Source organism: Polistes dominula, unplaced genomic scaffold (genome assembly GCF_049000335.1).
Source record: "Polistes dominula isolate Pdom_NZ unplaced genomic scaffold, Pdom_raw_medaka contig_73, whole genome shotgun sequence".
Lineage (NCBI taxonomy): Eukaryota > Metazoa > Arthropoda > Insecta > Hymenoptera > Vespidae > Polistes > Polistes dominula.
The window spans coordinates 2,899,295-2,923,599 of record NW_028300951.1 but is presented as its reverse complement, the minus strand read 5'-3'; the positions used below and the strand labels follow the sequence as shown (position 1 = coordinate 2,923,599).

Genomic DNA, 24,305 nt, shown 5'->3' with positions numbered 1-24,305 from the left:
AATAATCTTAAATCAATGTTTAATATAATATTAAGAAACAATTTATTGTAAACGTATCATTAAGTTTATTATAATATATTTCGTCAATATTTTTTTTTTGTTTTTTTTTTTTTTTTACAACACGATCATTCTAATAAATTATGTTTAGATTTTTTCGTAGTTGCGTTTAGTCTTACATATATTATTTTTATTTCGCTTCGGAGGTATCGGTTAACATTAGAAATTTGAGCAGATTTCGGATATATATATATATATGCATCTCCGATTTTTTATTAAAATTTAAACTATCAACGACGAAAGCTGGAAACTCTAGGCTTCGATTTCAATCGATAAGATAGAACGAATGAGCTTTAACAAAAATAATCAAAAAATTTCAAATATTCAAACAATATCTCTTTTTAATCTGTGATCTGACTAGTTAAATATTTTCAATTAATTTAATTAGATTTTATATCGCTAGGATAAAACTTGGTTATTAAATTTTTCATAAAAAATCTTCATTTAAAAAAATTCTCACCTCCAGCTTTCAGCGTTTTCCATGAGATATTTAATCGACCCTTAGAACTGTTTTCTTCTTATCAGCCTGTGTTTTTTTTAATACGTAATATTTCTAAATGTATTATATACACGCTCGCACACATACACACATTGTTTATATTTATATAGTATACCTACCACCTTAAAATCATTAGACTTGTTATTCGTTATAAATAATGTAGGTAGTGTGTGTTATGTGTGTTTTTATAAACAAAGAAACGTTAATACATGGCTTGACGATTAACCACGTTTTAAAATATTTGCTTATATTATATATATATTATATATTCCGTTAATATTATATTTATTCATGAAATAGTCGTATTTTACGCTGTATGAAAAATTACAGAATAATAATGTTAATAAACGTAATTTAACAATGTATTATTTCTTATTTTTAAGTGAATTATTTATTCTTTCTTTTTCTTGTAATTTTCTGTTTTTTTTTTTTTTATAATTTTTTTTTTTCATATTCATTTTTATTTATTTTCTGTTAAATCGTAGCTCGCATATTAATTATATTATATTAATCATTATTATCGTTAACATCGTAAATCGTTCATATAATTCATGTATTATCGTATAACTATAATTTTTATTTTTATTTTTATTCTTTCACACAAACGTCACATTCTTAAAACGAATAAAACGCTTCTCTTCTTCTTACTTTTCATCTTGGTTATAAATTACACAACTTATACGTAAGGAGATACAAAAGTTGATTATCGCGATATTCATCCCCCTCTTCTTCTTCTTCTTTTTCTTCTTCGTTTTCTTTCAATTCGTTAATAAATACATTATACATACAATAATCATTAAACGTTAAAATCGTACCTTGGAATTATTTCATTCAATTGTACAAATTCAAAATTACATGTGCTGCATTTGTTAATGGTGGGTGGGTTTGACCAGGTAGTTGGGTAGGGTTGGGTTTGACAATACTAAGATATACACGAAGATCGGACAGATTCATTCGCAAAAATAAGAAATAGCAATTAAGGTATTGATTATTGAAGAATCTTTTATACGCCTGCTTTTCCATTCCTTTATATATATATGTATATATGTATATATTTTTTTTATTTTCTTACGGCACGATTTAAAATCCAATTCATATTTTTTTTTTTTTTGAATAAAAAATATATGTATGATCTACACATACATAACACGAGTATACATGTACGTGTAAGAAATATATAATAATTTATATATATATAAATAGGATAATATTTTGATATGAATAATAAATAATATAATTAAGACGATCTAGGATAATAAATAATAATTGATTAAATTGATGCATTTTATAAAGCGAGAAGATGAAAGATAGAACCGACGTGTTTTGTGATGATCGATATTCGTGATAATTAGTATGAGAAAGAGAAAGAGAGAGAAAGAGAGAGAGAGAGAGAGAGAGAGAGAGAGAGAGAGAGAGAGTGAGAGTGAGAGAGTGAGATAGAAAGAAAGAGCAAGGTAATGCGCTCAATGTCTGTTTATTTCCTGGCTCTGACTGTACTTTAATTAATTAATACGATACCCGGTGGTTTTGCGTAATTCGGTGCGCTCGTAGTTACTACGAATACTACTCTTTTCTTTTTTTATTTATTTATTTTTTTTTTAATTTCGAAAGAACAAAATTACTCATCTCCATGCAATATCAGAAAATCTTTCGCATTTTTTAATTTTTATTTTTCAATTTTTTTGTTTTGTTTTGGTAATAGATTTATATTATTTTTAATTATATATATTTATATTTATAGATATTTTTCATTCATGTATGCAAGTTTCAAAATGAAAATTTCTTTTGTATTTTTATATTTTTCTTTCCTTTCATTTTCCTATCGACGTACACGCATGTAAGAAAAATTTCCATATGCTTTATTTTCTTATGGTTTAATTCGAAATATGAATTTCAAATTTTTATCGGTATCTATATAAGTGTATACGTGTGTGTGTCTGTTTTGTGTGTGAGTACCGGTACAATATCGTTAGAATGAACTTCTCTTTATTACGTTTAATCTCGAACACACACCAGTTTGAAATCGATACGAATATGCAAGTTCATTTGATAGTTTAGATCAAAGTTTTATCTCAAAACAATTATTATTAATATTTTTATTTGTTATTTGACATTTATGAAATGTCAAGAAAGGAAATTCAAATCTCATCGTATCATTTTGCTGTTTGTTTATCTTTTTATAGGATTTTTTCTGTTTTTAATCATTTTATTTAATTATAGATTGTATGCATCACTTTAGACAATATTTAGATTATTTTTTATTTGTTTTACCTTTTTCACCATGTAATGTTGCATATGGAGCATTAGGTATGTTTTTTTTAATTATTAATTTATTTTAATTCGAGATTTGGTATCGCAAGACTTACATATTCGTATAATAATAATAATACTGTATAATAATAGATTTTGTCGAATAACATTATTGTTTTAACAATATTATAAGAATTAGGAACGACGAGGTTTAGACGAAATCTAAATTAATGAATATTAAATCTTCGACGATTCGTTCACACGATTATTACGATGTAACATTGACAAATATTTGTCAAATCGTGATTTAAAAAACACTAATACGTTTCCATTAACATTAGACAACTCATTATTATTTTTGTTTTACGATACGATCGCGAAGAAATAAAAGCAAAAAAAAAATAAATAATACAACGATGCAAAATTTAGTCTCGATAATCAATTCTAATTATTAATTAAAATTTTACTTAAATGAAGGAATGAATGAATGAATATAATCGTAAAAATACAAAGTATAAGAATCGATTAGAGTATTTTATCTTTGCTACTCGTCTAAAAAAATTTGTTCTTCTTATCGAATTATTAATAATAATAATAATAATAATAATAATAATAATAATAATAATAATAATAATAATAATAATAATAATAATACAACGGGACGCAAATATCTAATTCTAAATTGGGTTTTAGGGTGAATTAGGGTATATGACAATTCGTTTGTTTCACTTTCGAGGCCATTCTATTCCATCGGCACGATTCTCGTACTAGCGAAAGAGCCAATTTACTTTTTTTTTATTTTAATTATTATATTATTTTTGTTTTTGTTTTATTTGAAATATATCTTTCAATTTATTTTCCAATACTTACGTGAGATCTTTCCGAAGATAACTTAAATGAAAAATATAACTGAATCAATTTATTTGAATTTTTTATGATTTTTTTTTTTTATTTTTTTATTTATTAAAACAATTTTTTTTTTACGAAATATCAAACAAACATTTAAAGAAAAGAATATTATTGAATCAAATGAATATAACTTTGATATTTTTCATTTTTAATATATTATTCTAAACGTGCTTTTTGTCTCACCATCATCGATGTTTACGATGCATTCGTAAATCAAAAAGATAAAAATAATAGAAAGAAAGGAAGGAAGAAAGAGAGGAAGAAAACGAAATAGGACAATAAAAGACAGAGAAAACATTTTTTTGAATGAAAGCTTCTTCATCACAGTCGAATAGATATATATATATATATCTCTTTCTTATTTCTTCTTTCTACTTTTTGTTCAATCATTTTTTTTTCTTCATATTTTTCTTTTCTTATTTTTCTCCTTTTTTTTTTTATAACATACACATCTTTTCACAAGCGCCAGCGCCTAGAAGAAGAGTTTTCTAAGATACCTTCTTCGATATCGACTCTTCCGCCAGTTATCGAGTTATCGATTCGTATAACCTTGCGAGCTTTCGTTCTATATGAAACATCACATTCAATAATCCTTCACGGTGCACGATACATGACTTTCTATATCTATTATATAATATACATATACATTTATGTATATGTATATATGTATGTAGTATATAACGAGATCGTTCTTGCATTTTCTTTTTTCTTATTTTTTTTCTTTTTTTTTTTTTCAAGCGCATATTACATGAGTAAAATTTCTTATCTACTTTTTGAGCATACCGCGCGGCTAATTTTAAACTTATTATTAAATATATTATATATATATATATATATTTAATTTAATGTATATCATTCTCATTAAATTGTTCGCTTTACGTTATATATAATCATTTATTATTATTTTTATTATTAATCTTTAATAATTAAATAATCTTATTATTACTTATTACTTATTAATATTAACATTATTAACATTATTATTACTATTATTATTATTATTATTATTATTATTATTATTATTATTGGTATTTTTATTATTATTATTATTATTATTATTATTATTATTATTATTATTATTATTATTATTATTATTATTATTATTATTATTATTATTATTATTATTATGTAAAGGTTTAGAAGCACGAGTGTACGCACTAAAAAGTTTCATGTAAACAGCAGTTGGATCGATGCTATGTTAAATTCGTGATAGAGTTTGTAGGGCGGGTCTGCGTGTCGCGCTTGCGTGCGTGCGTGCATGCGTGAGTCAGTGAATGAATGTGTGCGTGTGAACACTGACACATATCATCAACTCGATACGAATTTATTCCCCATATGATATACGTAACGAAATACGTGTGGTCACACTTATGTTAAAAACAAAAGTAATATATCGCGTTAAAACTGGCACCATGTATATTTCAATGTTGAAATTGTCAATGTTGTTGTTGTTGTTGTTGTTTTGTCCTCCTCGAACTTCTTTCAATTTTTTCAAGGTTGAAGCCCCATGTTGGTCCTGGTTTTCTTTTTTCTTTTAAATTTTCTTCTTCTTCTTCTTCTTCTTCTTCTTCTTCGCATTCTTCTTTCAAATTTAGGTCCTCGCGTAAGCATAGTTGATGATTAGATTGGCATCGGAATCGGCACACAGGATTTTCATTTTTTTTCTTTTTCTTCTTCTTCTGCATGTGCACGCGCGTGTGTATCTACGTGTGCATAATGCGTATTGTATATGTGTGTATATATTTATTAATTATATTTATATTTATATTTATATTTATATTTATATATATATATATTTTTTGTTTGTTTGTTTATTTAATCTTAAGTTAATTAATATATTATAATATCGCATTTTTTAAGAAAATAGGAACAGAGACGAATATAGGGACAGACTACGTGTTGTCCGTGTAACCTAATTCAATTCCTTTGTATTTAGTTCATTAATGTGAATCAGTTAATATTACAATTTATTAACAGTTCGTAGTAATTATATTTAATAACGTTTAATTTCATTCATTTAAATTATAGCATTTATATGTATATATCGACGACGACAACAAAGGTCCATCTCTCATTAATTTGTTCACTTTTATTTTACAATATTTTTTTTTTTTATTTCTCCCGCTATATCTGTCTTGTTTTTTTCCCCTCCTTCTATTAGATGTATATGTAATGTTTATATATATGTATAATTATGTATATAATATGTATATATAACGCTTATTTATTTTATTTTATTTTTGTTTTATTAATTTTTCTTTATTTTTTTTCATTTTATATTCTTGTTTGTTTTATCTATATTTATATTTATATTTATATATTTATATATTTATATATTTATATATTTATATGCATATATGTTCGTATGTTGAAAGTTTTTTTAGTATATATATATCAACACGATGCACTTCACGTTATAGATACATCATAGCTTGATCATTCGTCCTCGAAACGTGAAAGTCATTTAATTGGTAACAAATGTGTATTATTTTTTAAAATTAATGAGTCACGCATCGATCAGATTGTCGGAAATTGTGCCATCAAACACACACTCATACACAGATATTTTATTTTCTAATCCAGTCAAAGTTTCAATAAAATACGATTAACATTAAAATATAAAAATTATAAGATATAAATTGTATTTTAAAAATTTTACTAAAGATTCTATCGTATTATCAATATTTCATATTATGTTTCCAATTAGTTTATGAATATATAAACAAAAATTAATTATAGATTAATTTTTAATACGTAATAAATAAATATACATATATTATAAATGAGAAATACTTTTGTTGAGAAATTGATATAATCAATTAAATTTGACAAATAACTGTATATATACGTAAATTACATTAAAAAATGATGTTAACCTCTCGACGATAATATTTCAATCTCGAATTTCATTGAAAATGATTTATATTCTCAACCCGCGAAAGGTTCACACTTCCGAACGATATGATACATAACATCTTATACTAATTGTAAGTGGAGTAGGATGATTTTGGTCAGCCGGTTGACAAAATTATTGGCTAGGGTGTGTCGAGTTCATGAAAATTTATAGTTTCCTACAAAAAAGTAAAATTTTATACAGTCGAAATTATTTGCCCTGAAATGTGAAATATTTAAAATGAAACATTTCATTGTTCGAAATACATTTAAAATAAACTGACTTTAAATTTTTGTTCAATAATTCAAAAGTTAACGTGACGTACAATTTTTGACGATTGTTTCAAATAAATTTCTAATTAATAAATAGAAAGGTTATCTGTCGTTAGGATTAATAAAAAAAAACCTTCAAATTAAAAATTCATTTAAAAATAATTATTATTTGTCACGTTATAATTTTAAGATCTGTTCTAAAATTTAGAAATTTATTAATTTAATAAAATTTATAAAATAAATAAGATAAATAAAATTTATTATAAATTTATTAATTTATTAAAATTTATATCTATATAAATAAAAAAATACTTAAAAAAAAAAATAACAATACTAAATCCGAATTACGACAAGTAAGATTTGAATTAATTCAAATATTAATCTTAATAAAATCAAAAAATTTAATATCTTTATAGTAATTTGATTAACTTTAAATAGTATAAATAATCTATTTCAACACACGAAATACTACTAGAACGTACAGTAGTTATGTTCGTCATTGATCGGCCAGTACACCAACCAGCCAATAGCATATCAACAATGCATCGTACTCGTCAAGTCGGAGCACGCAATGAAACATTCACCCTGACCAATAGTTTCTCTCTCTCTCTCTCTCTCTCTCTTCCTTCTCCTCTCCTCTCGTGGTTTCTCTTCGTCATAGTCGTCATCGTCGTCATCGTCATGCTTGCTTTTGGTATGCGTTATACAGCTGCAAATGGTACTATGGCTCGTCTAGAATGTCAGCTAGTAGTTTAATCGTTTCATTGGACCCACCTATAAACCAGATCAAGATCAAGAGAGAGAGAGAGAGAGAGAGAGAGAGAGAGAAGGGGGGATGAGAGAGATAAAATGCTTACGTATAATATGGTTTAGGTATGTCATACTAAGTTTCTAAATATCTGTCAGTCGATCGACATCGAAATTTCACGAGATCATCTGATTCACGTATCGATGTATACATGTATATATTTCGAATCGATATTTTAACAATGTATAAATTTGTAAATAATATTAATCGAGTTATTTGGATAAGATATGTATGAAGGAAATAAAAAATTGAGTAAGAGGAAGAAGAAGAAGAAGAAGAAGAAGAAGAAGAGTGGGGATAGATTTCGTGTATCAATTTGTGCGTTTTATTTGAATCATCTCACTCGATATAGAGTTGAATGATTTCGTTAAAGATCGATGCGATCTATACACGTCAAATAATGATCTATATATATATATATATATATTTTGATATATAATATATATATATTTAGTTTAGTAGTTTGTATTTAATTCTAGCGCGTGGTTTAGGAAGAAAAATGGAGTATCCGTTTGGTGGCACGATTTCCGATAAATCTTCGTCTAATATAAGGGGTTTCGCATTCGGCAATAATAATAATAATAATCATCATTATCATCATAATCATCATCTCTCATTATCATCATTAATAATCTTATCTTATCACAGAAGTTATTTACACGATTATTTTCATGTTTCGATTTTCTCGTATGTTCATTAAATTTTTCACGCTTGATAATAATTCATTATAGTGTTCGAGGAAGTTGGAATGAAAGTTAAGAGGGAAAGAAATGTAGATGATTATTTGTTAAGGGTTGGTGGATGATATGGGTGAAGGATTTAAGATTTTATCATAGGATTTTGGGGTGATTTTGAAAAAGAGGATTTTTTTTAAGGGGAGAACGAACGAGATTTTTTTTTTGGTTTTTCTCTTGAATTGTTCCAATGCAAACCGATCATTCTTCTCTCTCTTTTCGCTCTTTCTAGATAAGATAATCGAGATAATTTATATCGGAAAGAAAAAAATTCGCGTACATGTATCTTCGAGAAAACTCGTAAATTGTCGCTCGCGGTTTACAATGTTTTATGTGTGCTAAACTATCGTTACATTTCTTTTATCTTTTTTTTATTTTTTATTTTTTATTTTTTATTTTTTATTTTTTATTTTTTTCATTGATCTTCCATGATCTTCTATGATTCATCGATCTTTTGTATAATTACTTTTGTGCTATCAATCAAGTTAAAACATTAGCAAAAAATCATTGGAATGATCAATCGATTATTTTTTTTTGTCCTTTTTTCATTAATATTTTCGATCGAACAAACGTTTGAAATCGATTAGAAATGTGTTTGAAATTTTCTCATGATTTTCGATAATGCCAGGATATGTGTTATTTTTGCACGAGTTTTGAATCTTCAGCGAATGCAACGATACTGCCAAGATTTTTTTTCCCGGATTTTTTGGTTATCGTTCATTTTTTTTCCTATTTTTTTTTTTTTTTTTCGTATCGATTCGTGTCTCTCATCTCTTTTTTCGCAATCCTATCTCACTTTTAGAGGATTATAGTAATAGTAGTAGTAGTAGTAGTAGTAGTAGTAGTAGTAGTAGTAGTAGTAGTAGTAGCAGCAGCAGCAGCAGCAGTAGCAGCAATACTAACGGAAGCGATAGTAGTATCGGTTAGTAGCTTTAGTAATTTCAGTAGTGGTAGTAGTAGCAGCATTAGTCATAGTTGTAGTCGTAATAATAGTGATAGCAGTAGTAATAGTATTAATATTAGCAATAATAATAATTAGTAGTGGTAATAATAATTAATAGTATAGTAGCAGTACTATAGTAATAGTAGTAGTAATAGTAGTAGTAGTAATAATAATAGTAAATATAGTATTACTAATAGTAATAGTAGTAGTAATAGTTAGTAGTATTAGTAACAATAGTATTTAGTAACACTATTAATAATAATAATAGCAATTATATTAATAGTAATAGTGTGATATAGTGATAGTACTAACAATAATATTTCTTTTATTGTTGTTGTTGTTGTTGTTGGCATTTAAACGATAATAAATAATTTTAACACACTAATGGAACGATGATTATCATACACCAATTCTAAAATCTTACCACGTTTAACGTTATACGGACCATTAGCGATAATTCGATTTTGTCTCTTATTTTTTTTTTTTTTTTTTTTATACATGGTACTTCTTCGATCATGGGGATGATGATTCTTATTCGCGTTTTCGTCTTATAATATTATCTTTATCGTTACAATTATAATATTCGAGATAATTCATTTCGTCAGTCCCTTAAAATGTACAGACATACAATGTAAAATGTTTTTCTTTTTTTTTTCTTCCCCTATGATTATTATTCTGTTATATATTTTTTGTTCTCTTTTCCTTTTTTTTTAACAAGCATTTATTATTTATATTATTTCAAATTCTGACTCATTCTTTTTTCTTAACGTTTGCTTTAGTTCTCTTTACTTATTTTTCTTTTATTTGTTGTTGTTGTTGTTGTTCTTGGTTGTTTTGATATAAAATTTTCTATCGCGATAATAATTATAAAGATAATACATGCGCGTAATTATATTATTATTATTGTTATTATTATTACTATTATTATTAGTATTTATTAATATATTATTATTATTATTATTATTATTATTATTATTATTATTATTATTATTATTATTATTATTATTATATACGACATACTCCTTCCATTAATTAAACCGTCGTCAAAGAGATGCCGTAGATTTTGTTGTTGTTGTTGTTGTTGTTGTTGTCGATCATCCAGCAATTCGAACTGGAAAAACGTATTTCGCGGTACGCAAGGAAATTAGGATACTAACGAGGTTATATTTCTCTTACGACAATTAGACGATCTATTATTATTATTATTATTATTATTATTATTATTATTATTATTAATTATTAATAATTAATTATTATTATGCATCCGATCGTCTTTCTTTTCTTCGATCTTATTCGATTTTCAATACCTACCTAATTAAATTCATAAACGTATTACTTACGCTTGCCAATTGCGCTTCGAACGAACGTATGCCGTCGTAATCACATTCAATTATGTTTATCACGATAGTGTGGTATGTCTGTTATGTGTATGTGCGTGTGTTTAATTTTCTTTTTATTTACAATTGGTTTGTTTTTCCTTGGCCGTCGTTAATTACATGTTCGTATACTTATCGTGAGATATTATATATATACGAGTTGACTAAATTGTTAAGAGAAAGATGCGTGTTTTTAAATAATTTACCGAAAGCGTCGCATCGGTTTTATCTGATTCTTTTTTTTTTTCTTTCGTATCATTCATTTTTTATTTTATTTATGTATTTATTTATTTATTTCAGCAGATATTTGTTTTATTGACGATAATCCACATTAAAACATACTTTACGTTATGTTTCGTTGTTATCGGAAAAAGAAGATCGTTCTCGAAATTTTTCTTTTTTTTTTTTTTTTTAATTTTTTCATTAAATTATTTTATTTTGTCTTTCATCCTCATCGTCGGAAATGTTTTAATCGATTCTTTCTTTCTCGAGAAAATAGAAAATATGAAAAATAAAAAGAGAGAACAAAATAAATGAATCCTTTCATTTTCCCGAAACGCGATAAATGATTGTCTAAGATCGCAAATGAACGATCACAAGAGTCCCATTGACGAATTTTGAAAAGGTTGTTGATTGATCAAAACGAGTATTTAAAATGGAGATTTCGAAGGTTCGTTCATTCGATCATTGAAATTTTCATCATCTCGAAGACGATCCCCGATTTTCTCTTTCTTTCTTTTTCGTCTTTTTATTTTTTTTATTTTCGTTTGATTTTTCTTTTCTACCTTTTTTTAAATTTCATATTTTTTTCTTTCACTTCTTTTCTTTTTTTTTCACCCTTTTTATTTATTTATTCATTTATTCATTATTATTATTATTTTTTTTTGGTTTACGATTACATTTCATTATTTCACAATTTATATTAAGTAACGAGACGCAAAAGAAAAACTTTGTACGTCTCGTTCTCCTCCCCTCGCGATAAAATCGGAACGATTATGCGAATTACGATCATAATAATAATAATATTTGATTTATATATCGTTAAATTTTGTTTTGAAATCGCATGCGACGAGAGAAAGAGAAAGAGAGAGAGAGAGAGAGAGAGAAATATTATTATAGATTGCAACTAGAATTTATTCTGTCGCTGTTTTTGAAAATTTGATTATTATTATTATTAAACTTGAGTCCCGCGACACGCGAAAAACGTCCATTATTATTATTTACAATATTTTATTTTATATTATTTTTTTTTTTTAAATTTATTTTGAGTATTATTTTATCGGAACACTTCAATATTACTCTTTATTATGTTTTTTGCGTCGTTTGAACGATTTTTTTTTTTTAAATCACTCTGTCATTCCGTACAACATTTCCCATTCAACGAGAAGGGCTTTGTATTATTTTTATTTTCACTTTACACATTTCTAACGAATAATCGTGAATTTTATTAATATTTATTTCTTTTCTTATTTAGTATTTCTTGTTTTTTTTTTTTCATCGCAATTTCATTTTAGAAATCTGAATAAAATTCGATCTAATCACCGAAGGTTTTGAAGGAAAATGATTTATACGTTTAAATACAAGTTGTTACAAATATGATTTTCCAATTAAACTCAATTTCGATCGACTTTTCTTTAACAACTAGGAATTCATGGATACAATTCATAACGTTCCGAAGGGTCGACCCATTCGTCCTACAGTTACGACGCTTTTAAACGAGTTTCAAGTAAATTCGTTTGCGTACCTACCAATGATCTTCATTCCTCGCGTTTATTTGTACGATGTCCGTTAGTCCGAAGTAATTTTACGAGGTAAACTTTTAAAGGGATTCGATCGGTTTGAAACTACGTACATTTGTGCACGGAAACACCCTTATCGATTTTCCGTTTGTTGTATTTTATGTATGATAACTTTTGGATTGATAACGTTGGTTAAATTTGAAAATAGATTTCTTTTTGTTAATTTTATTAATCGAATTCAAACATTGAAATAAAAATATATTTGCGTCTTGGTTATTCTTGTTAAAAAAAAAAAAAAAAATTAAATTTTTGTTCAAGAAATAATTTGTTGAAATTCGTTAAACTGATTTTGAGTAAAACAGTTATTAACACCGCTGCCATATGTTTTGACGTATTTTCACAGCTACCACTTTTCCTCAGTACCATCCATCAAATTTTATGATCCGAATTATTCCACGACTTTCGTACTTTACGCTTTTTCCTAAAGATTTTTCTAAAATTTGTCTAGAAATCGAAATGTTATATAAATCATCCTGCCAAATTCCATATATGATTTCATATATTTACGAATCAAAAGACACACACACACGTCGATACTAAAAATATGAAAAATAATACCTATACGAAATATCGTAAAATATTCAACAACATTTAAACAATTTGTATTCTGAGTATATGTGAAAATTAATTTAATAGATTATTAATAAATAATAGAGATAAAAATTGAATTAAATTGGGATGATATTTGTGTTTGTGAGAACACCTTTTGTATTACGTGTAACCTTTCCTTTCTATCTTTCTTCGTTTAAACTTATATTCTCGTTTAAACATAATCACGAAAGTATCATTTTGTTCGCTATCACTAAACGTTAACCCGCTCGTCTATTCGCGTTTATACGATCTAACAACAAATTGCGTGGCACTCGTTTCCACACCACAACATGGTGTTATAGAAGCCAAAATAATATCCAGCTGGTGGGTAATAAAAGTTAAAGTACAGAGCGTAAAGTGTTTCAACGAGAACGATGGGCGACCATGGCCTCGACTTTGTTCAAGATAAAGTTTCTCCCTTAGAAAGAAAAAGAAGAAAAAGATGAAGATGAAGATGAAGTAAAAAAAAAAAAACTCAAATAAAAAAGAATGTAGGAGAGTATTTCTTTTTTTTTTTTTTTTTACTTTCTTACCAAAGCTGCCGTTTCTTCCGACTTGTGTTCGAACATTCCAGCGAAATTATCGCTTGGAAAATTATTCTTACATTGTTATTTTTCCTTTCTTTCCCTTTTATATCATCTCTATCTCTCTCTTTCTCTTTCTTTCTTTCTATCTCAGACCCTTCTCGCCGATGAAAAATTCGAGAATAATTCGAGTTATCTCGGTACGGAAAGCAGGGGTGATGGCGATCTTGGCAGTTTTGTCTACACGTTGATTTTTTTATTTTTAATTTTTTTTTAAACTTCCATATCTATACTATATACCAATATCAACACACAAGCCCTTTATTTATTTATTTATGTTTATTTTTTTTTATTATTATTATTATTATTTTTTATGACCTTTTAATTCATTTCCTCAGGATCGATCATATTTTATATTAGATTCGATTTCGATTCGATTCGATTCGATCGAAAAACGTCGTCGAAAGATTTCTTGAGAATTAATAACAAAATTTAAAAAAGTTACGCGATTATTAAGACCATTCCTGAAATTTATTTATTTATTTATTTATTTATTTAGCGAAATTTATTTATTTAAAGACGATTACGACATCAGTCGTTAGAATACATATATATATATATATATATATATATATATATATATATATATATATATATATATATATAATATCATCTTATCTTATATATTTAATTAGTAACATTTATTTAATTTTATTTAATTATTTTTCAACTCGCTCTTATTAATAATAATGAACTTTCACGAATGATCTCATACGATTAAAATTCGATTTCTCAAAGAATATCGATCGACGATTCGTTTAATTTTTCATTCATGTTAACTCGTTCATTCATACGTACGTTCGTTCATTCATTCATTCTTTTATACGTTCATTTATTCGTTCGTTCAATCGATCGAACTATATCGATCAATCTCGAATAAACGATATACATATATTGGTCACCCCTGACACGAGAGCTCCTCCATTTATTTGGCAGTTGTTCGAAGATATTAAACGCTTATTTACGAGCTCGTTCGCGCAGGCGCGCGCGCGCACCACCATTATATATTATATGTATATTATATAATATATAAACACACATGTAAACATTAATATATAATTAATATAAATTATTATTTATTTATTGTAACGATAAATATATAAATTATAATAATAAATAATATAAATAATTTATTTACTATTATAATTTATTATAATATGAATAAAATAAAATAGTATATAATTATTATATATTTAAATATTATTCAAATATTATTCAAATATTAAATTATTATAATAAATTATATTAATATTTTATGTGTATATATATATATATATATATATGTATATATGTGTGTTTGTAATATTTTTAAGGAAACGTGAGAGAGCGAGAGCGCGCGCGCTAAGCGATTCGATTATAATATTTTTTGTTTGTTTAGCTATTTATACTATTTAATTATTTATTTATTTATTTATTTATTTATTATTATTATTATTTTTATTATTATTATTATTATCATTATTGACGTGCCGTGAAAGGCCGGGTTTTTAACGACGTTCGTTCGTTCGTTCGTTCGTTTGTTCGTTCGTGGATCGCGCGTATCGCGGAAGAATCCGAATCATTTTCCGATCCTTTCTTTTTTCTTTCGTATAGAAGAAAAAAGAAAGAGATAAAGAGAAATAGTTATTAAAGAGAGAGGGGAAGTGTGTGTGGGGGGAGGTAAAAGAATTAGATTAAAAATTAGAAAGTATATGGTTAAAAACAAATCCAAATTTTGTCAAAATTTCATTAATGATCTTCGTTTCCGATTATTATAAATTATTTGATTTATTTTTTTTTTTAATTTCTTACTGTAATTTTGGTTCTACTTTTTCTTTGTAAATTAGTATTTTTAGAAAAGAAGAAAACAATTTGAAAAATGTGATAATCTAATATTTCTTTCGCTTTTCTTTTTTCTTTCCCTCTCTCTCTCTCTTTTTCTATTTCTGTCTCTCTTTATTTTTTTCTTTTAATTAAAATCAATAAAACGAAAGTGACGACGAAGAAGGGGAAGTTAGTTCGATGACGACGATGACGAAGACAATGATGATGACAAAATGGACGACGCACGTTCGGAGTCCAACAGATTGCCAAAGGTTTGCGAAATTTTGCTGTCAATTGTCAAGCCCTTATTTTCCTCTCGTACTTTGTCCATGGCTCAGTTTTCTTCCATCGTTGTTTATTTCCTTCTTCCTCCTCTTCTCACTTTCTGTCTCTGTCTCCTTCTCTCTCTCTCTCTCTCTCTCTCTTTCTTTCTTTCTTTCTTTTGTTTTATTTTCTTTTTATCTATCTATTTTTTGTCACTTTTTCTTAAAATTTTTCTATTCCTCTCTCTCTCTTTTTCTTTCTCTTTTTCTCTTTCTTGTTAGTGGTAGAATCGGTCCCGCAAATCACGCGTCCCACGAACGTTGCTTCTGAGGAAGAGAGAAGGAAGAGGGGAAATGTGCAACACGAATTTTGTGTTTGTTTGTATTTTTTTTTCTTTTTTTTTTCTAGAGATATCTATCACTCGATATTGACAATAAAAAACAGAAAATCATTTGTTATTTTATTAACACTAAATTTACATATGTATTTATATTGTAATCGGTCAAATTTACAATTTCAAACAAACAATATTTTCATCGTATTTCGATAGATTGTCTTTTACTACTCACATGTGTAATCATTTATAAATGCTTGACTTTTACTACTGAAATACGTTCGATCATCTACAAATTCTTGATTTTTTTATCAAAAGTTTTATTTTTTTTGGGTTTAATATAAATTCAATTTTAAAATTGTAAGTAAAGTTTAATGAAAAAACAATACAATTTACTACTCACGTGTCTAAACATTTATAAATGCCTGACTTTTACTACTGGTATTCCATCATCTATAAATGCTTGACTTTTACTACTGATATAAGTTCGATCATCTACAAATTTTTGATTTTTAATCAAAAGTTCTATTTTTTTGGGTTTAATATTAATTCAATTTTAAAATTGGAAGTAAAGTTTAATGAAATATAAAATTTAAAATGTAACATTTGACCGATTGTATAATGTACGTTTAGTGTTAAGAAAAAACAGTTTTTTTTTTCCAATTAAATATATGAAATTATTATAAGATAGTATTGAGAATAAAAAAGCAATGATTTTTTTATCAACTATCATTGATCTTTATCTAAATTTTTGAAATACACCAAAAAAATTCTTCGAAAGAATTTAATATGAAGGAAAATGATGAAAATGTCTTACCAAATTCGAGGAGGCGCTACTTAAGCGACGTTTTTGTGCATTTATTCGGTGTCTCGACCGGGCAGTCTATTAGTGGACGATTATGTGTGGCGCACTAGATAGTATTACGACCGTGGCCAACACCGTGAATAACGTGAAGACGATCAGGCACAACCTTCATTCATTGATATCAATTATGATGTATATTTGTTTTTGCGTGATTTCAAAATATGAAATAAAAATTAATTATTTGAATTTTCTTTTTTTTGTTTGAAATTTTCTACGAATCGTAAATAAAATATAAGAATAAGAACAAAAAAAAAGAACAAAGAACCAACCTGTCGACTACCATGGCAGCAAATTTCCAGTCGTTAATCACCTCGTCATTTTCGTCGGCTTTTCTCATACGACTCGTGATAAATTGTAATTCTTTTAAAATCGTATGAAGTTCTCTTTGCATTCCACTTAAAGGTAAAGATGCCGACGTTTCTTCGACCGTAGCTGGTCGTCCGGACAATGGCGTGCCGTACGCCGACCTACTGTAAAAGAAAATGATCAAAATGTAATCAAAAATCTAACAAATATTTTCAATTGATTTTACTTTTTTGTTTGAAATATCGTACCAACGGTATTACGAATATTGACATTCTATTTTTTTATTTTTTTTTTTTTAATTTAGTTAGACAAACGAACGTGCGTTAACATTTAAATACTCGTATCAAATATAATACATGAGTAAGGATTTCGTTTATTACCGAAACGTTTGGATAATAGAAGTCGTATAATTCGTGGTTAATATCAACGTTCATGCTAACATTCATACTACATTTATTCGAGTAATGCAAATATCAAGAATAATAATAATGATAATAATTCTATACCCTTATTTGAACTGTTTAAAATAGTTTCACATATCAAGGATATAGTTTTCGTTATTATAATCGATAAGTAAATATTAACTATGATATTAAAGGATAAACCATTTGTTAATGGGAAAGATTTAGCATTAATTTAATTACATAAATCAATCTACTCATATTATTAATAATAATAATTATTTCTTTAGTTTTCAAACGATAATATAAACACTTTTGTAATTTGTTAACGTTAGATAAATTCTGATTGAAGGAGATCGTTATTTGACAAGCGTATCGGATATTGGTATTCCATTGAAAGGTACAACGTAATACTGAATATGAATGCAAAGGTAGACGAATAGTGGAAAGGTTTAAAATGAGAGAGACAAAGATAGAACTAGAGAACAGAACGTATGGCTGAAAATTTACATAAAGCTCGAACTTTGTTCCGAATTGAGAGAAATTGATCCAAGTTTAAAGTATATGTATAGTTATAGATATTATTATACACACATTCACATTCACATTTATACACAAAGAGAAGGTTTTAAAGTATAAGCCGTTGGTACACTGATGCACACATATATATATATATATATATACAGCTTATTTACAAAAGACATAAGATCTAACCTTATGTAACCGGTAGCTGGATTGGCAGCACTGTTTCCATGACGAAAATCATCGTCGATATCTAAGACGTTCGCCAATAAGCTTTTACTGCTTCTCTCTTGTAACTCGAGTTCTTTCATCCGATTGGTCACCAAGAGACTCTTCTTCGTGATCTTCTTGCCAGGACGGCTCATGCACAATATGCATGGCAGCCACTGTAGGAACAGCTTTTTGATCTGCGATTAGATCGATCATTAATAATATTGACGTTTGTGTAGTTCATTTTTTTTTCTTTATATTTATTTAACAAGAAGAAATGTTCAAAGAACTGATAAGGTTCAGTTCGAATTATTCAAATTTGGTATGAAATTAAATTACATTTTTTTTTTTAATCAAATACATGTGTTAAACTTGAAATTTATCAATAAATAAAATATTAAATTTAATTTGGATTTGAATGAAAAAATTGTCAATTACGAATTTAGATATTATTATTTTTATTTTATTTTATACTTAAATATAATATTTATTATATATGTTTATAATTAATATTATAATTAATTTTAATACTAATATATAATTAATTATATATTAATATTAAATAATAATGAATATTAATTAATTTTAATATTATAAATAATATTATATATTTTATAATTAAATATAATACTTATTATATTTAATCATAAAATAAAATGATAAAATATTAATAAATTATAAAAATAAATTATTGTGATAAAATAAATTGGATGAAAACATTGATAAAAAAAAAAATATACAAAAAAAATTGTATAAAAATTTTGGAAATTTCAAATAACATTGCGTTGCACAGAGAAATTAAGAAGTACATTTGAACGAAAACATTTCAAGAAATAGTCGAAAGATAAAAACGTAAGAGAGAGAGAGAGGGAAAGAGATAGAGAATAGTTTTCTTTACTTTTTCTTGCATTTTGGCCCCGAAGAACATTTCTTCTTGGTTTATGAAAGTTCCCTAGAAACACTGCGACCAAGAAGAAGGAGGATCAACGCCTCGAAGGCACTTTAAACTTTCACAAACTAAAGCATAGTATTTTAATGGCCATAACGGCCACTATGTTGGTTATGCAACGCATAAGACGTTTTATAAAACAAAAGCGTCGTTGAAATCGTCGTTTGTTTATGCTTCCATTATTTCGAATCTCTCGGTGAAAAGTTTTCAAATGCATGAGAGAAAACAATCATAAAAATTGTATAAATAAAAAATAATCTTTTGAAGATTTGTCATATTTAGATTTAGGGTGAAAGCACCAGTTGTCGATCATGTACCAGAAATTGACCATTTGTTCACTAAAACTAAAAAAGATAAGGTTTTTTTTTTTTTAATAATTGCTTTGATTGATTTTGATTCTTGTATAAGTGGTCAATAACTTATCAATAAAAAAAAACAATTGTCAATTAATGGTTTCTTCAGTTTTACAAATGGTCAACTATTAATGCAGTGATTGAATTTACATTAACCCTTTGAGTGCTATGGACGCTTATATGTGTTTGGTAAAAATTATCAGAGTGGTCTATCGATGTATATGTGTTTATATTATAATATACATATATAATATAATAAAAATAATATTTATTCTAATTAATTTAATTTTTATTATATTTAAAATAAATATAACAATATATAATAATAATAATAATTTAAAATAATATACAATTTATATTAATGTAAAATAATGTACTGTTTATATTATTTAATTAAATTATATTTATAAAGAAAAATTTTAATTATTAAATATAATTTATTATTAGAATTTAGTTAATAATAAACAATTCCGTTTCTACAAAATATTTGAGGTAAAAGTATTCACCATTAAAATGGTTAATGTTTATTATTTTTTTGTAATACAACTTTTTTTCGAATAATATCATTTCTTATATGAAATCCGAAGTTCAAAAATATTTTCACGTATTGGGACCCACTATTTAATAAAAATGTAAGAAGTTAACAGTATTTAAGATCAAAATTTTTATTAACCGGTTTACCACTGGTACCTTCATCTTATAGTTCAATTGCATATGTACGTTCATACATATATATAATGTATTATATCTATGTGTACGTACACCGAGAAACGATAGAATGAAATACAATTAAACACGTTAACGTCCACACACACACATACATACTTATACACAAGCCTAAAGCAATTAATTTGATAATGAATTCTTACCCAATTAGGCATGACGTATCTGTCGGGCGTTCTGTGATGATAATTTAGCACCATAACAGTCAAGACGACGCTGCTAGCCACCATGAACATGATGCAATTGAAGTACGACCCTGAATTCGAGGAATTTCCGAAAATCCCCCGGAGAAAAGACAAGAGAACAAGCGATTAGTCACGGAAATGATTGGTTTAACCTATTTTCTTATTTTTTCTTTTCTTTTTTTTTTCGTTGATTTTTTTTTTTGTAGTTTTTAAACGGTGTATCTCTCAAAATTCTAAAAAAAAAAAAAAAGAAAACGATTCCGAAATAATCGTCGAATCGTTTCCAAACACCTTGTTTCCATCCCCACCTTTCGTTCTTTCCTTCCTTTTCTCATTTTCCCATTGTTTATATTTTAGTTTTACTTTTTTTTTTTTTCGAAAAAGAGATTCGACGATCTTTTTCGTTCGTTTTATATTACTCGTCACGCACGAAATGCGAAATTTAATCATTTTTATTTATTCGCAGTGTGTATGTTTATTCAATTAATTGTTTTTTCCTTTTTAAATAAGAAAACAAAAAAACATTTGATCCTTCGATCTTTTTGAGACACGCGTAAATACGAGTAGCGCAAGGGAAAACTTTATTTTTTTATTTTTTTTTATTTATTTATCCGAAACACGGAAGCGCAAATTCGTAGACTGGACGAATAAGAATAAGAATTTGATCCTTCGAGATAAATTCTGTCCTTTTTTCTTTTTTTTTCCTCTCTTTTCTTTTTAATACTAACATTTTAGATTTTTTTGTTTCATGCATAAGTGGGTGGAAGGGAGGGACAAAGATAACAAAATAAACAACAAGAAAACAAAGACAGGAAAAAAAAAGGTTCGGTCCAGTCTGCGAATTTGTTTAACGCGTTGCTCGAACTATTTATAAAAAAAGAAATGATAAAAAACAAGAATTAGAAAAAGAGAGTGAGTAAGAAATAGAAAGAGAAATAGATAGAAAGAAATAGAGACAGATAGAAAAATAGATAAGAAAAATAGATTTAGAAAGAGATAAAATGAAGTATACCAATCGTATTGACGAATACGTTTCCTGTAATTTTTTTTTTTTAAATAAAAAATTATAAACAAATAAAAAAATTTAAAAAAACGTATCACACACCTCATGTTCACTCTTTCGCAGACACTCGTTTAAATATTATATAATATTATATCATATGTATATGTGTACGAATATATGTGTATATGTGAGTGCGTGCGTGAAATGGTTAGACATTAAATACACGCACATACTTACATACACACAAAACATACTCACATACATATTCATGTACATTCAGTCAGACTTAGCGCACGCTTTGAAAAGTCTGATTTCGTTGACAAGAGAGAGAGAGAGAGAGAGAGAGAGAGAGAGAGAGAGAGAGAGTGAAAGAGAAAGAGAAAGAGAAAAAGAGAGAACAGATTATTCGTGTTAAAGCAGAAAACGTTGATGTTGCGAAATTAAGAGTATAGTATTATAAAGAGAGTAAGAGAGATAGAAAGATAGAGAGAAAGAAAGAGAAAGAGAAAGATATATATTTATATAATATAAAGCAGATAAAAGTGAAAAGAAGGTGAAATTGCAGCAAATGTCGAGCGTGTAATTTAGCGACGATTTGTATAGCAAATAAAATAATAAAATGAATATATATATATATATATATATATATATATATATATATATATAATATAATTTTTTTTAAATTAAAATTTTAAATTTTAATATTATAAATATATTACATAATATATAATATAATAATATTATATAAATAAAATAATTAATATTTATATATATATATATATATTAACATTATATAGCGATAATGAGAAACGTATCAACAAATTTGGTTTGCGCTAATCGAATCGATTAGTATTATATTAATTATAGATAGAAAGATCAATAAATAAAGAAAGGATAATTATTAAGAAATATAGAAATAGAGAAAATGAAAGAAAGAAAGAGAGAGAGAGAGAGAAAGAGAGAGAGAGAGAGAAGAAGAAAAGCTTCGTACTTACTTGTGCGTTACAGCGAGTGCATGTTAAATAAATGGCGTTTAACACAGAAACAGACAAACAAACAGACATAGACAATGAAAAACGATTTAATTGATCAACACATGAATCATATATATATATATATATAATTTATAATTTGTCTTCTAATAATAATCGTGCTATATAATCATGAAAAAATTCAGTAGAACGATAAAACATCGATAACGAATAATGGGAACGAAAATGGAGACATGTTAAACGTTTAACACATCGAATTATTATTTTCTTTCCCCCTTCTTCCTTTTTTTTTTTAACAATTAATGGAGTAGAATAGAACATACGTATATCTACTTAACGATGAAAGAGAACGAAAAAAAAAACAATAAAACAGAAAAAAAAAAGTAGGAAAAATGCTGAGGGGGTAGTTTGAGAAAAAAAAAAAGAAGAAGAAGAGGTGGAGTTTAAAGTAAAAGTGGTGGTGGTTTTGGCTCGTACCGATTTTATTCTCGGCATATGCCAGGGATGCAGAAAAGGATCGGGGTAGTGAGGAAGGGGAGATGGGGGTATGAGTAAATTCGTTCATAAATTTCATCGAGCTTAATCACGACACACACACACACACACCAAACTATCGCTAGAATCTTAATAGGACATGCACTTAAACGCTTATTCTGTTTAGTAAACTCGTTCAGTTTTATAGCAGCACGATTACTATGCCTATAAGGTGTTTTTTTTTTTTTATAACACACAGATATACATATACAATCATAAACACGGTTATACATACGGTTTGATACGTGCATGCTCGTAGATAAAGTCGGTAAGCTTACGTTTTAAGTATCGTTCGTGCCATGCAAAAGATTATGTTTATGTATTTAAATATATATATATATATATATATATATATATATATAGATGTAGATGTGTATGTATAGTATTATAAAACTATACAGACGTCTAGCGTGCAAGAAGTTTCTTTTTTTCTTGTCGCGAATGATAATAATTGATACCGAAATATCATACGTGTGTTTCTAAATATCGTTCGTGTGCCGCGTAGATTAAATTTAGTAGATTTTTGTTTTATTTTTTATTTTTGTTTAACATTTTCGTACTATCTACTAGTAACTTTTTCTATTTGAATGTGATAGACGCGTAGCTTCCATTTTTTGATGATGTTTCAATGTGTGTGAACACGCATTCAAGTGATGTCATTTTTTTGTGTAAATAATTGTTAAATATTCTTATAGGAAACATTTATTTATATTTTGATATATTTAAAAGGAATCTTAGGATTTTTTTTTTCACAAGTTGAAATTGTTAAAAAATAAATCAAATATTAAACATACATCCTATAATTTTTAATACTAATTTTTTTCTTTATATATATAAAATATTATTTAAATAACATATCATGATAAAATCGTGTAAGTAGTTTAGTTTACAGATAGGACTATTTATAATTGCAGAAATGAAAAAAAAAAAACAATAAAATTCAGTTAAAAAAAATTTATAGATTTCGTTGAAACGTCATAGGTTGCTAGTTATAAACATATATTTATTTATTTATGTAAATTAAATACGGATTACAAAGAGAGAGCCGATATTTGTATTTATTTGGAATAACATATGCATACGTATGTATGAATAAATAAATGGACACATATGCATCGATTATTCGCCAAATTCTATCGTTTAAAA

At 26.6% G+C, this 24,305-nt stretch overlaps 1 protein-coding gene across 6 annotated transcripts in view; it reads right to left on the bottom strand.

Annotated features, from left to right (window-relative positions):
- Nucleotides 1–1,112: 1,112 nt before the first annotated feature.
- Nucleotides 1,113–24,305, bottom strand: part of nAChRalpha6 (nicotinic acetylcholine receptor alpha6) — a 354,431-nt gene continuing 331,238 nt past the window's right edge. For all 6 annotated transcript variants that reach the window (XM_089172143.1, XM_089172139.1, XM_089172144.1 and 3 more), the window contains 5 exons: nucleotides 20,592–20,701; nucleotides 18,403–18,617; nucleotides 17,251–17,451; nucleotides 16,934–17,087; nucleotides 1,113–16,108 (listed from right to left, as the gene is read on the bottom strand). In XM_089172143.1, the coding sequence (XP_089028269.1) occupies nucleotides 17,003–17,087; nucleotides 17,251–17,451; nucleotides 18,403–18,617; nucleotides 20,592–20,701 (611 nt within the window). In that variant the 3' untranslated portion in view covers nucleotides 1,113–16,108; nucleotides 16,934–17,002. The remainder of the gene's footprint in view (nucleotides 16,109–16,933; nucleotides 17,088–17,250; nucleotides 17,452–18,402; nucleotides 18,618–20,591; nucleotides 20,702–24,305) is intronic.